We start from the raw sequence: 15,010 nt of genomic DNA, 5'->3' as shown, positions 1-15,010 counted from the left end.
ATCTGGGAGATAATGTACCGATGGCTGTTTTTGACATACTTTGACACTTGGTTTTTCAAGAAGGTTAGGAAGAATGCACAATATTGCAGAAAGAAAAAAGCTAGTCAGGCCTCAGAAAAAGTTTCACTTCAATTCTGAGGAGAGATAATATTAGATACATTTTTAAAATGCCACAGGGTGCTGAATTAATTTGGCTGCACATTCTTTAACGAAAGTCATTTTATCTAACACATTGTTATTGCTGTAAGTACTTCCTAGCTTCCATTACAAATGTGTCAGTCAGTGCACAGCATGTAGAAAGTTAATCCCAATCTTTTTAAAAACGTTTGAAAGCAGCTGATCGATACTGCTCAGAAGTGCAGCTGTTTCTCCAATGTTCACTCAGGCAGGGGAGAAGAAATACTGCATCTTCTCAGAAAACAACATGAGACTGTACACCATCCAGATCGGATGCCAGACAAAGTGTGCAAAAACCATTATTGTGAGTACACCTTTCCTGTCACAGGGACGCTGGGAACCCCCATCCGTGATCTTCACCTTCCTTGTAATTGTCACTAAACACATGGAGCTCATCTGTGTCGTCCCTGGCAGCGTTCCTTCTTGTATCTTGTATCCTCTAGGGTCTAGACACAGCAGAGATGGGATAAAGGCTGCTGATGGCCTGAGCAGAGGAAAGGGTAGGATGCAGAAGCAATTTGGAAAGGGTCATGATGTACTTGTCTTTCCACCTTTCCCATGGTGACCCCTGTTGATTCTGTGAGTGGGCATGGTGGGTGTAGGTTGACTCGGTGTTCTTAAAGGTCTTTTCCAACCTTAATGATTCTAGGGTTCTATGGCTCTAAGTCTCAGCAGGGACTTGGGGGAGCACAGTAGGCATCAAGGCTGTGAACAGCAGAGCTAAAGCACTGCTAAACTCCAGGTCTCTAGCTCCCTCCACCCAACATCAGATCCAAGAGATAATTCCCGACCGCCTCCTCCTTGCCGCCATGTTTAAGTGTCCCCACTCCCTTATCCTGATTCAGTTTCTCACACTGCAGACCAGGGAGTGCTGTGCTGGCTTCTTTGGACAGCAGTGCCAACCCTGCCCCGGCAAGGCAGGTAGTGCTTGCTTCGGCAACGGCATCTGTCTGGATGGCATCAATGGCAGCGGCATCTGCCAGTGTGGAGCCGGGTTCGTCGGCACGGCCTGTGAGAGCTGCGCTGAGGGCAAGTACGGCCGCAACTGTGATCAAGGTACTGAGTGGCCTGTGCTGCATCTTTATTGGTCTTCTCAGGGGGTGCAGGGATGGAGGATGAAAGGAAAATTTTGAGGACTGCATGACGCAAAGTCACTGTGATTAACTAACTACTACGTCTGGTTTTAAAAGTAAGGTGTTTTCCATGAGGTTTCTAGCTGATTGAGGGAAGTCTCCAAGGGAAATCTAAAACTTCCTTAGTTCTATCTGCATCCATTCTATGCTCTTGAAAGCTACACTGCTTATGTGTTAATTGGCCAGCCCTCTTGGCCATTTCATCATAACTTTATCTTTCCCAGTAATCGTATTTTCTCACTATCTCCTTCTTCAGAGAAGCCCCTACATAGAAGCACTACCCCTACTCTGGGGCTTCAAGCAGCATCCACCATGAATAATCATCTAAAACACTGATTTTTCACCAATGTTTCCCATTAAAATACATTTTCAGTCCCTGTATTTGGGATCAGAGGGAAGATTTGAGCAAACTCAGAGCAAGATTTAAGTTTGGATTTATTCTACACACTGGTCTCCTCCCGTCTCTCCCCACAGTGTGTGCATGCATCCATGGGAAATGCAGCAGTGGGATCGATGGGGATGGCTCCTGTGAATGCAACGTCGGCTGGAGGGGAGTGACATGTGAGAGTGGTAAGTGCCCTCCTTGTTTTCTGGGAAAGAAGTGAGCATTTTAGGAAAGGTCAGAACTGCAGAAGTGACCAGAGACCAGTGTCAGACATCCAAGTGCACTACCAGATATCCAGCAACTTCCCACAGGCCTGTGCTTGGAGACTTAATCACTGTACTAAGAGACAGAGAGTCAGCAGCTCATGAGACTTAAATGCCATACTTAGCTATTTCTCTAGCCCTGTCACCCTATATTTGTCCTAGAACATCCTATTTGTTAAGGCTATGTATTTTGCAAAGCAAAGTTAGCAAGCACAATTTGGTCCTCAGATACTACTCTCAGGGGTTTCAATAAGTTGACTCAGCTGTGCAACACTGGATATTAAATTATGATCTCACTAATACAATAAAAATTGACTGGCAAATAAATCAGTTTGTCTTGATTGAATACAGATCCTCTATCGAATTTAATTATATGTAGTCAGATATAATTGAAATGTATTAAATAGCTATTTCAGATCTCTGCTTAAGATGAAGAATTGTAAAAATACATTAATAATAGCATTCAATATCTATTTTAAATTTCAGGGGAAAATAGTAGTGAGGGAAACTTAATAACTAACATTGACATGATTTCCGTGAAATCTGGGCAACTTACAGTTCCTTTGGAAAGCTTACATAATTAAACTAATCATGCACAAAACTCACCAGAATAAAGACAAATGACAGCAGGTGAAGTATTTTTGCTGGCAATGTGTGAACAAGCAGTTTCTTTGTGGCTGAATTTAAGAGTTACTCACTGATCTCTACAGAGTCAATGAGCCAAAGGGAAGGCTAGATTCCTTGTGAGCAGCTGGTTGTCTGGCACAGGAGCCAGAGACTCCAGCTCTGCATGAGAGTCATGTAAAAGTAGGAAATTCAAAGGATATCAACCTGAAAGGCTCTGATCTCTGCTTCACATTTTTCCCTTGCAGAAATCAAAGATGACGCATGTAACAACACATGCCATACCAGCGCCAAGTACGTATGAAATGTACTTTTTTTTGGAAGAGAGAGGAGAAAAGGGATCTCCTGCAAAACAAAAACATGGTCTATCTTGTTCTTTTTGAAGATTTCTCAGCAGTACAGATTTCTGCTCCAGAGATAAAGGACAGTGTTAACAATGTATTCAGTGATAAGGCTGAAATTTTCAAAATGCACAGGTTAAAAGGGGAAACAAATGGGATTTAGAAAGAGAGGGAGGTGAGACACATTTGCCATGTAAAAGACAAAGAAATTTAAACCCACACTTGCATACTGAAGGTGATACTGTACAAGCACAAACAAAAATTTGCGCACAGCTTTTGAGTGGGCATGAATTTCTGGAGTTCTGCATGAGAAAACAGGACATCTGATGGCCAAAGCACTCACTTTTAATACTTGAAATGACTCATCTAAAACAAATTCTGACAGCTTGGTCTGACTGAGTTTGTTTCTATGGTTGTAGTTACATCAAAATATATGGTTAAGCATTTCTTTCTACACAAAAGGGAATGTATGAAAGACCTGAATGTTTTATTCATTTATTTTAATGTCACCTATCTCCTTTCACATCTCTAGCTGCCTTCTCCTGTCAAACGACACTGCCTATTGCAAGTGTGCGGCTGGGTTCACAGGGAATGGGACATTTTGCACAGGCAAGTGAACCTCATCTCCTCCCTGTTAAAAAGAGTGCCTGAAATGCTCTATGGTCACAGTGGAGCTTCTGAGTGAGGAGCACTCCCCTGCACACCACTTAAAAACAGGAATTGCTGCCAGTTTGCTGGAAATGAGTGAAAGTGCAACAGGTGCAGATTTATAGCAAACAAAGGGCTCAGAGCCTGCAAGTTATGGAACGTGCTAAGGGAGACCAGAGGAGAGAGAACATCCTGTGCACAACCCAGGCCCCATTGTTTGCAGGGTAATGAAACCTGGGTTATGACTTTTACTCCTTTTTCCAACAAAGCTCAGCAAACAAAGATCAACTCAGGGCACAACAGCACTTCCAGCTGCTGGGAGCTGTACAGTCATGTCATTTCCTCAGCTTTCTGAACTTGTACAGATTTCTGGGGTGGTAAAATTCAACTTATTTAGGGCATACAGACCCTCCAAAAAGGGCAATAGCAGCTTATCATGTGTGTGCCTCCAAAAGCCTGGAGATCCAGATTTATGGGATAGACCATTTCCGGCTGCAATTACTACAATTTTACAGTTTATTTACCTAATCCCTAGCTGATTAAGATACTAATGCTCTTGGGAACAGAAACATATCTGTCTACTGACAATGGCTGGCAAGATCTTAATCCAGTACCTTAACTGCTGCTATCCCAAACCCAAACCAACAAAAAGCAATTTTAATCTCCTAATAGGAAACACACAAGTGCAAGAAGAGCTGGGGGATGTAGGTCATCCCTATTGTCTCTAAGCTCACCCTTCTGCCCCTGCACAGGATTTCCAGACAAAAACAACTACAGGAAAATAATCTCCTCAGTCTGGCTGTTAGAGATGCTGAAACAGCAATTTGAGGTCATTTGAGGCAAAAACTAAAGCAGTGTTTGAGCTGGTTTGATCCACACTGGAGTTCAGAAAAAGCCCCCTCACTGCATTCTGGGTAACACAGGGAGGGCCAGTTTGTGACCCTCTGATTCATTCAGAGCTGCAGGAACAGCACAAGCATCCATCTGAGTAACAACCAGTACTTTCTGCCACAGGAGGGCTGGATGATATTAGAGTCCATTAGAGATGGCCATTTAATCTGTGTACAGAAAAGGGCAAGCTAAAGAAAACCTTCAGACTCCTGTTTAATCTGGAGAAGAGTACAAAGGGGCCTTTTTTGTTTGTTGGTTAGAATGTGCAGAATCAGAAAGTTATCAAAAGCCAAATCTGGGTGAATTCTTATCTTCCAGAGCAGACAAATCTCCTGCTTTCCTTCTCAGAGGTAATAAAGAGGAATAAAAAAGAGATAATAAATATTTGGTACGAATGACATGTCTTAAATGAGAATCATTCAGAAGATGTCAACAAATCCCTTTAGAAGTTTAAGACCACTTTATCTGACAAGAGAAGAGCCATATAAGCATATTGGTTTAATCTGGGTTGTCATCACTGTTCAGCTATTGACGCCTGTGAGACCAGCAATGGTGGCTGTTCTGCCAACGCAGAGTGTAGAAAAACAACACCTGGAAACAGAGTGTGTGTCTGCAAAGCTGGGTACACCGGAGATGGAGTAGTCTGCTTGGGTAAGACATTTCTAGTGTCTCATGTATCACAGTAGGAAAATTACAGGAGTGAGCTTTCCTGAACATGGAAGAAGATCTGTCTTCTGCTATGATCCGGAAGTGCAGTTTCTTGGCACTAGAGACCATAGTGACAAAGGCATCCCAACAGGCTTGTCTGCAGCACCACATGGTTGGTACTGCTAGACAAATAGCCCAAGCATTAGCAGGTTATAATCATAGAATGGTCTGTGTTGGAAAGTATCCTTAAGAACCATCTAGTCCAACTCCCTTGCAATGAACAGGGACACCTACAGGTAGATCAGGGTGCTCCAAGCCCCTCCAGCCTGACCTTGAATGATTGATACACTCCTGTTCCTCTGACCATAGCAGACTTAATGACTTGAGGAGATTGTGTGCCATACAGTCCCACAGGTATAGCTTTCAAAATGCTGAAGGCAGTGTTCTAGCATTTACCAAGGCAACTGCAAGACCCAGACTGAAATATCAAACAACTAATTAAATGAGTTTCATTGATTCTTAACCGCTTCTGTTTGTTTCATAAAGAAATCAACCCTTGTCTGGAGAACAATGGTGGATGTGATAAAAATGCAGAATGCACTCAGACAGGACCCAATCAAGTGAGTATTTTGTCAGTGTCGATAAGTAACTGCCTGCCAACTTTTTACAGTCGGAAAAAAAAAATAAGATTTCCCCATCTCAACTTTGTTTTTAAATGGAAAACTGAGTTTCGTAACAAAGACTGAAAAGTGTGTTCCTTCAAAAATACATTTGAGGGGAAGTCTGCACAAACATGAAAACTTGGATTTCAGTGAAAGAAATCCAGAATTGCAGAGAAAGGCAATATTTTGTTGTTTTGAACAGTTGATTTTGGGAGTTTTTCCAGTGAAAACCTGTTATTTTCAAAGTATTGACAAATTATTTTTGTTACTGCTATAAAACCTGCCTATGGAAAAATCTCATTTCAGACCAGCTCTTCTCCCAGTTCAAATATATTCACAAAGAAACAGAAGAGGCAGGATCATAATTCTCATTCAAAGTTACAGAATAGCAGCATCTCCTCCCGTGAATGTTCTGCAACTCCCATGCAGAAGTACAGCATGCTCTGCAAGGGAAAAAGTGTGAAAAGGCAAAGGGAAAAAGGAGGAACAAATTGCCCAGGCAATCAAGTGGCACAGATTAGTGTTTCTATTTTTGTGCCAGATCCAGGTGAAGCTAAACTCCCTGATTGCAGCACTTCTTGTCTTCCCTCTATAGCTTCATATTGGGTATTGGTAGGACTGTAATCCTGCAACAGGCCGTTACAGCAAAATTTCTTCAGGAGCAGAAATGCTTCTGCAGGAGTTTCAGCTATTCAGATACATAAAATGTTGCTAATATTTTGCCTAGCAGATTTTTCTCTGCCAAAGAAAACATCTTGAAAATTCAATCTCTCATGTATTACTTGTTCACTCAAAACTGAGAACCATCAAGCAGTAGAACTGGAGAGGAGAAGTCAAAGTCATTGTGGCCATGTCGCAGTTATCACAAAGATGAAAGGCTAAGCTCCAAACTGAGTAACTGTGACACAAACACTGAATGCTGCCAGCAGGTGGGAAATTATCAGTAACATCAGGACACAATTCTAAAGGTGTTTTGCAGGTTTGACTTATCACATTAAAAAAAAAAAATTAAAAAAAAAAAAAGGAAGGGAAAATAAAGAAGTAACAACCCATGCATAAAAAATGGGAAAAACAAATTAGGGTTTTAGCTTTCTTTGCCAGGAAGATGACTGTGTGCAGATATCCAAAGTATCATTTTAAGTGATCAGAGAAGCAGAGGAGAAACAAGAGAGATGAACAAGCTGAGGTGGGGGGGGAGGGGAGAGTGGAATAGATCCTGTCAGAAATTGCTTTTCCTCAGTCTTAGTCCATGGCAGCTCAGAACTGCCTGAGGAACTGCTGCAAGAGAGGTGAAGTACTTTTTGTTTAATGAGTTGTAAACCATCTCACTAGGAAATGAGATTGTGAGTTATTCCCATTTAGCATAAATGTTAACCTGGCTAACAAACAAACAAACAAACAAACAAAAAAAAAAACAAGGAAAGAAAATTAAATGTAAACTTGCTGAAAAATCTAACAAATCCCCATGTATGCATGTTTCTTATTCTTCCTCTGTAGGCAGTTTGCAATTGCTTGAAGGGATACTCTGGAGATGGTAAAAGATGCACATACATCAATCTATGTTCACAAGTAAGTAATACTTGGAGTATTTAAGATCTTGCTATGAGCATTACACTTTGAGGTTTGGTATGCAGTCAGAACTAAGTCAGATAGGTAAACCAGCCCTTTCATGCTTAGAAACCACTTACATTAACTTATTTAATTTTTAAACATTCTTTCTTCACTACTTGCTTTTGTACTATCACTATTTTGGAAACAAAATATGCAGTGAAGGTTTTTCCTGGACCACAGCCTGGACATAATACAAGTGCCTGGACTCATCACTGAGTCTTAAAAACAACTTTAAATCAGATCTAGAGACACAGATCCTAGACTGTAATGGTAGCATGTAAATCATGTCTTCTCGGTAGATGATGGAAATCCTATAAAAAGCCACTAGCTAAATTAGGGCTCATGTCCCAAAGGTCTAACAAACATTTTAGCTATTATGAGGAAAAACTCAGTGTGAACTATTACAGGTTATCTACAATGAAATATATATAATGGAGATGCTCAGGAGGTAGGCTATAGCTGTTCCAGGAGCAAGGTGATTAGGAAGCAAAAGGAATCTACAGTAGGTCAAAACCACCATTTATATTCAATATTCTCCAGTCACTAAACCCCCTGGTGTGATACGGGATCACATCTGGGTGGCCTAATTGAGAGGAATGATCAAGTGACAACAAACACATACCCTTCTCAGGCTGAAGTTTCGATTGCCAAATCATTAAGTCCTCACCATTGCTGGGTGTTTACCAGTCAAATCCATTCTGGGGCAAACAGTTGTTTGGAGAACTGACTGGAGTAGAAGTTCCCAGTGGAGGTCCCAGCCTACTTGCTCAGCTGGGGCAAAACTCCCATGAAGCAAAGACCAGAGCCATGCAGGCTTAAAAATAAAAATAAATAAAAATAAATAAGAACATCTTCTCAGGGCAAACTACTTTCCTTCTTAGCCCTTACAAAATGCAACCCAGACCTTCCCATGGCATTTCCCTCTCCGACCTTCACCTGAGGCCACTTCACATAACCACTGCAAGCACTGCCTCTTGGCAGGCTGCAGCAAGGACATACCCAGTCTCCCATACACGTTAATTCTTTGTGCACTGAGCACAGCGATAATAATTCTTACGCTCCCTGCCTGTCAGAAGGCTTTCTCTAACCTTGAAAGGTTGCTGAGATGAAAGAGCAAGAGCAAAGACAGAAGCTACAGGAAGAATAGCTTGAAATTATGAGTCATTGTGTCCTATGCTTTTTTCTATGCCATGTTCTAGCAACTTCCACATTACTAATCCTGCCATATAAAAAAAATAACCTTGAGATTTGTTATTGTCAGACCAGAGACTAACCTAGCTCCAATATGGCCAAACCTCTCTGCAGCAAAATTTCATGAGTAGCTATGGCAAATCCAAGATTGCCAACAGTCTGCCTACAGCTAGCAAAATAAAAAGAGCAAGCACATCCAAACTCAATACTTATGGCCAGCCACACTAAGAGATCCCAGAGGATGCCAAAAGATGTTCCACTACTTTGCCCATGGCAAAGGATAAGCAGCACTGAGAAGGACAAAACAAACACACAAAAGAAAATAAGACAGCTTCATTTTTTCCTGATTTGCTGTCAAGTCCAGCTGCAACCTGAGGTGCTAATTGGGGAGCACAGGCTCATGATGGGTCAAAGCTGTGAACCCCTCAGCTCGAGTTTCCCAGAGGGTAAGCAGTGCTGGGGTGCACCTCTGCTTCCAAAGCACATTATCTGCATAAATGGAGAGTTATGTGATTTCTTAGGTGCATCAAATGTTCTTTCTTGTTTGCAAGAACAAATACATAGTAATGAGTGTCAGTAAGATCTGGTTTCTAAAAGCCACTTTGGATTAAATCCTCCTAACCTATATGCATGGGAATAAAAATGATAAACTAGAATTGTTTTATTACACCTGGAAACAAAGAAATACTTTACATTTTGATCTTACAAGAATAATGGAGGATGCAGTGAATTTGCCATCTGTAAAGACACCGAGCTAACAGAACGGACCTGTACCTGCAAACCAAACTACATTGGAGATGGATTTAAATGCCGAGGCAACATCCACAAGGTAAAGTATTGCATACGTTTGCTGTCTCTTCTTGTTCTTCACATAGCTATTGAATACAAAACTTATCAATTGAAAATATGCCTTTATTTTTTTATTTTTTTTTAATAAGTTGGCAACCCTAGCCCAGAATTTGCAATTAACCTAATCCGAGAATCCAGGAGTAAGAATTAGGTATTGCTAGATAACAACAACAAAACAAAAAATGGGTATAATACATATTGCATTCACAGCAGTGCAACCCAGTACTAACAAGCTAGTTTTTGTCTTTAATGATAACAGAGCTTCAAGAGAAAACCACTACACTGATGGATGATTGTTATGAGTGCAGCACTAGCACATTATTACTGGTAGTTTCAAGTTTCAAAGAAGCCTGTTATTTTATAGAACAAGGCAAGAATAGAAGAGGGACAATGGCAGCATTAACTCTAAGCTAGAAGTTTCCTTTTTTTCAAGTGCTGCAATTAGTTGCATTCCATGCACATTGCTCCAGATTTGCAGCATTGTTACAAAGTCATGTTCTTGATTGCAGGAACTTCTCAGGAACTTCAACACATCTAAATTTTATTTTCATTTAGAGGTAAGAAAAGTGCTGGCTTTTTTTGTTTGTTTGTTTTCCCTCAGGATGTGCAGAGGGGAATAGGCAGGGATCTGGTGTGTACCAAAGTCCTTGGCCAAAATCCTCAGATATAATTGGTACTGAGTTTGGATCACAAGCCATTAACATCAGAGATGCTCTGATTTAAACTATTAACTGCTATAGAATCCCTAGAATCCCTGGGAAATGTTAGGCCTTCTTACCAGGCATAAAACTGAATTTTCCACCAGTTCAGTTTAAAACTTTCCAGTACTTCTCTCACAAATTCCAGTGTGAGTGAATATCAATCTTCTACCACCACAGCTGCATTTTCATTTTGCTACACCATCTCCAGATGTCTGAAACATCACAGGATGCTGGTGTGCATTACCAGTTGTCATTGCCTTCCAGTGTATGTCAGGAGCAATTGTTTACCCACAAGCTCGGGTCAGCACAGATCCATATATATTGGCCAACTAGTCAGACTTATATTCTAGCTTCAGTTCTGTTGCCATGATAGATAGATAGATAGATAGATAGATAGATAGATAGATAGATAGATAGATAGATAGAACAGCTCTCTGCTTATTTTAGATTACTGGTGATCATTGGAAACTAATGACTCTGTACTGCTTTTGTCCCATCCAATCTGACAGGCCTTGTCCATCAGAGATACTGCTGGCCCAGGCCCTTTCACTGTGTTCGTGCCTCACACAAAAGTTTTAAACAGTGACCAGAGAGTGAGTAAGAAGGCTGTGAGTTTTCAGATGGAGACAGATGGAGATGAGCTGCTTCTCAATTCCTCTGCATTCTGTTGCAGGTGAGGGGATGGCTTGCCAAAGGGGTGATGGCTCAAATCCTCAGGTACCACATAGTGGGCTGTGCAAGCCTGTTGCACAGTGACCTGACAACAGTCACAAACATCACTTCTCTGCATGGGGACCCCATACAGATCAGCTATGCTCAGGTAACATGGTGAAGAAGAGGTAAGGGTCTGAACAGGCTGGACTCATTCAGCCTTTTTCAAAAATTGAATGTTTCCCTACCTTCTCTGATGCATAAGAATAAATGTAGTATTAAAAAAAAAAGTCAAAAAAGTGTCCATTTAGCCAAAATGTGCAGTACTTATCTGCCATGTTAACACTGAAGTTGTGTCAACCTTGCTTTGAGAGTTCCTTTAAGAGAACTCTCCTTCCTTTGAGAGTTTTCAACTCTGGGGTTTGGTTCCATTGTTTTCCTTGCTTATCATGCTTGCACATAAAGACACCATGCCAAAGAAATTTGGCAGCAGCCTTACCATCCAATAAGAGCCCACAGAAAATATTTTTAATTGCCTTTTCAGAACTCTCTGTATTTGAACAATAAAGCTGAAATTATATCCAGTGACACTGTTGGTACAAATGGCGTGATTCATGTCATAAACCAAATCCTGGTCCCATCACACATTCAGGATTTCCCCCCAGGCTCTAAGAGGGTAAGTGCACCTCATAGTCATTCTCAACTACAGGGCTTTTATACTACCTAACAGTAACTGTTGTTACTATGCAAGTGTTACATAAAGTAGTGATACGAAGAAGACCTTCCATAAAAATAGTTTGACACTGCCCAAGAAGTTAAATGCTATATTTAAAATTCATTCAGGAAGTACATTAATGCTAAGAATAGTGTGAGAGGACTTCTGCATGGGGCTTCTTCAATGGCTTTCATAATTTAAAAAAAAAAAAAAAAAAATCTGTGTTTTAAATACATTTATAATGTATTTATTACATTAATCTACTGGCTACTGCTTTCTTTGTAGGAAAGCCTTGAAATGGTTGCAGCCAAACATGGATATGTCCTGTTCAGCAATTTGCTAGAGGTAAGTGCAGTAAGTGCACAAGAGTCAGCAGCAATTAGGAACATGTTTAAAATGCTTTTTTTAAAAAAAATAAGAATAAGAAAAAAGGACACCAACATGGCACAGAACATCACTGAAAGGGTGCTCCTCAGTGGAGCCAAAAACTTACAGCCAGCTTTCACCTCCCAGATCCACTCTGTCCTACAGTAAGTCAGATCATATGACCAGTGTTCAAACCAAATATGTCTTTCACCTCTTAGCTGGGCCCTCAGCCTGACTTTTGGTGGACAGCTGAAGCACTTCAGAGAATTGGGTCGTATAGCTCAACTTGGGCAACTCAGCAGTAGTTTTCAAAGTCACAACATTTGCAAGCCAGTAACCACTGCATCCCAGTTATTCCAATATTCACCTTATAGGGTCAACATCGTTTTAGAGAGAGCATTAATTACACGCATGCAGAGAAGTATTTTGCATGTTGCAGAAAAACAAATTGCTTGGGCTGATCAACGATCCCATTCACAAACCTGTGACACTCTTCTGGCCCACGGATGCAGCTATCCGCAGTCTGCCCCAGGAGCAGCAGGACTTCCTCTTCAAGAAGTCCAACACGGACAAACTGGTGCAGTATCTCAAATTCCACATTGTCCGCAATGCTGAGGTGAGACCTATGCTTTTTTAGGAGCATTGCCTAGGTTGAAACAAGCGAGTCTGAACACACACATCTCTTTGCTTCCTTCCCAGATATTAGCCTACCAACTCCCCCACTCCACCTTGCTGAAGACTCTGCAGGGCTCCAACCTCAGTATTAGCTGTGGGGATAACAAAGAGATCGTAAGTATTTTCCATGCCAGCACCTTCACCCCTCACCTCTGCCATGGAATCAGCTCAAATAGACCCTGCTGTGCCTGTGTACAGAGCCTACAAATGATCAGTGACACCAAAACTCAATTGCTTGTTTTCAATCCATGTCAACAGCCACAAAACTGGTGCATCCACCCTACCCATTTCAGCATGCCAGTTGGTTTGCAAGAGTTTTTAGAGTTGTCATTTTCTCTCCTGTAAGATGCTATTTCTACAAAACAGCTCTCAGTAAGCTGAAAAGATAAATACTAGCACAGTGACTTCTCCTAAAATGAAATACAAACTATTAGGATGAACCTGGCTTTGGCAGAAACCTTGTAAATACAGCATCTGGGTGCAAACTCTGGTTTGTAATCACTTACAGACTAAGATTGTAGGTATGCATGCAACCCATTAAGCCAAAACAGCAGCATTTTTTCTCTGCAAACATATCAGATCGTACTCACATGTTCTCTGACAAGCATCTGCCTCTGAAAATGTGGCCAGGCCAAAATGCACTTGAGGTAGGCCAGTCCACTAGAGGAAACGAAAAAGATCTTCCCAACAGTGAGGTTTTAGCACTGTGAACCCTAGGAAAAGAAATTAATGTGGTTTCAAGAGCCTGCAGGCATCAACATTACCTACAGGACAGCTTGACACACCACTGCACATCAGGAGCATTCGTAAAGGGGAGAATCTTCCCTGATTCCTATTCAGAATCTGGATCCGGTCTGGCCCCACAGAAAACTGCCTCACCATTTGTCACACTCTCTCCCCATCTCCTCTCTCAGGGCACACTTTTCCTGAATGACAGACAGTGCAAGATTGTGCAGCGGCAGCTGGAATTTGATGGGGGCATTGCCTACGGCATAGACTGCCTGCTGATGGACCCCAGCCTGGGGGGCCGCTGTGACAGTTTCTTCACTGTGGACATCATGGTTAGTCCATCTGTTTCTGTCATAGTATCACTCACCAAAAGCCCAGCCCATGGGCCAAACCCTGCCTGCAGAAGGACATGGGTCAATGCTCTCAGCAGCTTTGGCACTAGCGAGATTAGGTTCCATCACTTCAGGTTGCCTTCACCTATGCTTTGTTTCTATCACACTTGTTGGAGACAGGCTCTTGGTCTCACATTTCTTGCTTTCATAGAAATAACACTCAACACACCTAAATTGTCACAGTTAGCATGGATGAAATTTATTCCATGAACTTCAACATGTCCTACAATCAGGAAGTTTTGAAACCCACCAATCTTCAGATGTTCACAGCACACGCAGGGCACACTTGCACTGCCAGAAAGGGCCATGTTAGCTTCCAGATAGAAATGGAAGTTTTATGAGATTCATCACTGACCTAAAATACCCTACTGATGGCATTTTTCAGAGAGTGGGCATTTGGTGCTAGAAGAGGACAAAGTAAAGGTGATGAAACACAAATTTCCTGTTAGACTTGGGCAACTTTGCATCCACCTTTGCTCCCCAGATTGTGATTTTGCTTCTGAAATTCCTGTTAATTTCATTATTTCCAAACCAAAACATTTTAAAATGGTTTAAAGACCAAATTTACTTTAGCTTAATTCAAAACATATTAAAAAAAATCACTTAGAAGTAAATAGAATTTCATGTAATCATTCTAAAAATATATTGGAATTCATATTTCAGTCAGGAAACAACTGACAACAACTTTGCATAGTCCATCTGCTTCAGTTACCTCTTGTTTCCTTATTTTGTTAATTGAAATGGATGTCATACCCCCAGAATGCCTGTGCTTCCCAAGAAGTAACCAATTACCAATACTTCAAATTATACACCCAGATCTTATGCGCCCCAGGTGAATATTTTTTTAAAGAATATCTACCATCTCATTTTCTTACTTGTTTGGATCGGGAGTAGGTTTTTTCTGAGACAAACATTCATTTCTTGCACTTTGGGGCAATAAATCAATACAACTATTTTGTTGTTGTTCTCTCCTTTCTCCAAAACTATATTCTGTCTCAAGCTTGATAAACCCACATTCTTTTCTGCTCATATTTACTGCTCACACAAAACAGACACTTTTTGTCTACTCAAAATAGCCTTTTGTTGGCAGTATGCTTATTTTTCTTTTCATTTTGTACAACAGGGGTACTGTGCTAGCTGCTTCAGTGGTGCCAAATGCCCTCCAGGAACAAAACCAAAGGTAATACATTAAAATCTTGCATTTCAGCGGCCAAACTTGCTCATTTCTGTACTTCATACACGCAAACTGGAATAAGTTGCTTGGCAAAAAGAGGGAAAACTCAACAGTGAAACCATGGTCTTATATGATAACATAAAGCTGTCTGAAGGCATGCTGGGCGTGGGATGACTGTTGGTCT

At 41.2% G+C, this 15,010-nt stretch overlaps 1 protein-coding gene across 1 annotated transcript in view; it reads left to right on the top strand.

The window, feature by feature from the left end:
• STAB2 (stabilin 2) overlaps nucleotides 1-15,010 on the top strand; it is an 80,038-nt gene that overhangs the window by 49,051 nt on the left and 15,977 nt on the right. Inside the window, exons 37-54 of the mRNA XM_085228049.1 lie at nucleotides 386-481; nucleotides 1,038-1,233; nucleotides 1,785-1,880; nucleotides 2,831-2,876; nucleotides 3,456-3,532; nucleotides 4,988-5,113; nucleotides 5,657-5,730; nucleotides 7,270-7,341; nucleotides 9,284-9,403; nucleotides 9,933-9,980; nucleotides 10,634-10,717; nucleotides 10,798-10,944; nucleotides 11,320-11,451; nucleotides 11,776-11,835; nucleotides 12,296-12,472; nucleotides 12,556-12,645; nucleotides 13,446-13,592; nucleotides 14,776-14,832. Of these exons, the coding sequence (XP_085084175.1) occupies nucleotides 386-481; nucleotides 1,038-1,233; nucleotides 1,785-1,880; nucleotides 2,831-2,876; nucleotides 3,456-3,532; nucleotides 4,988-5,113; nucleotides 5,657-5,730; nucleotides 7,270-7,341; nucleotides 9,284-9,403; nucleotides 9,933-9,980; nucleotides 10,634-10,717; nucleotides 10,798-10,944; nucleotides 11,320-11,451; nucleotides 11,776-11,835; nucleotides 12,296-12,472; nucleotides 12,556-12,645; nucleotides 13,446-13,592; nucleotides 14,776-14,832 (1,845 nt within the window). The remainder of the gene's footprint in view (nucleotides 1-385; nucleotides 482-1,037; nucleotides 1,234-1,784; nucleotides 1,881-2,830; nucleotides 2,877-3,455; nucleotides 3,533-4,987; nucleotides 5,114-5,656; nucleotides 5,731-7,269; nucleotides 7,342-9,283; nucleotides 9,404-9,932; nucleotides 9,981-10,633; nucleotides 10,718-10,797; nucleotides 10,945-11,319; nucleotides 11,452-11,775; nucleotides 11,836-12,295; nucleotides 12,473-12,555; nucleotides 12,646-13,445; nucleotides 13,593-14,775; nucleotides 14,833-15,010) is intronic.

Source organism: Meleagris gallopavo, chromosome 1, assembly GCF_905368555.1.
Source record: "Meleagris gallopavo chromosome 1, MGAL_WU_HG_1.1, whole genome shotgun sequence".
Lineage (NCBI taxonomy): Eukaryota > Metazoa > Chordata > Aves > Galliformes > Phasianidae > Meleagris > Meleagris gallopavo.
The sequence above is the reverse complement of the archived record's forward strand: the minus strand, read 5'-3'. Positions and strand labels throughout refer to the sequence as shown.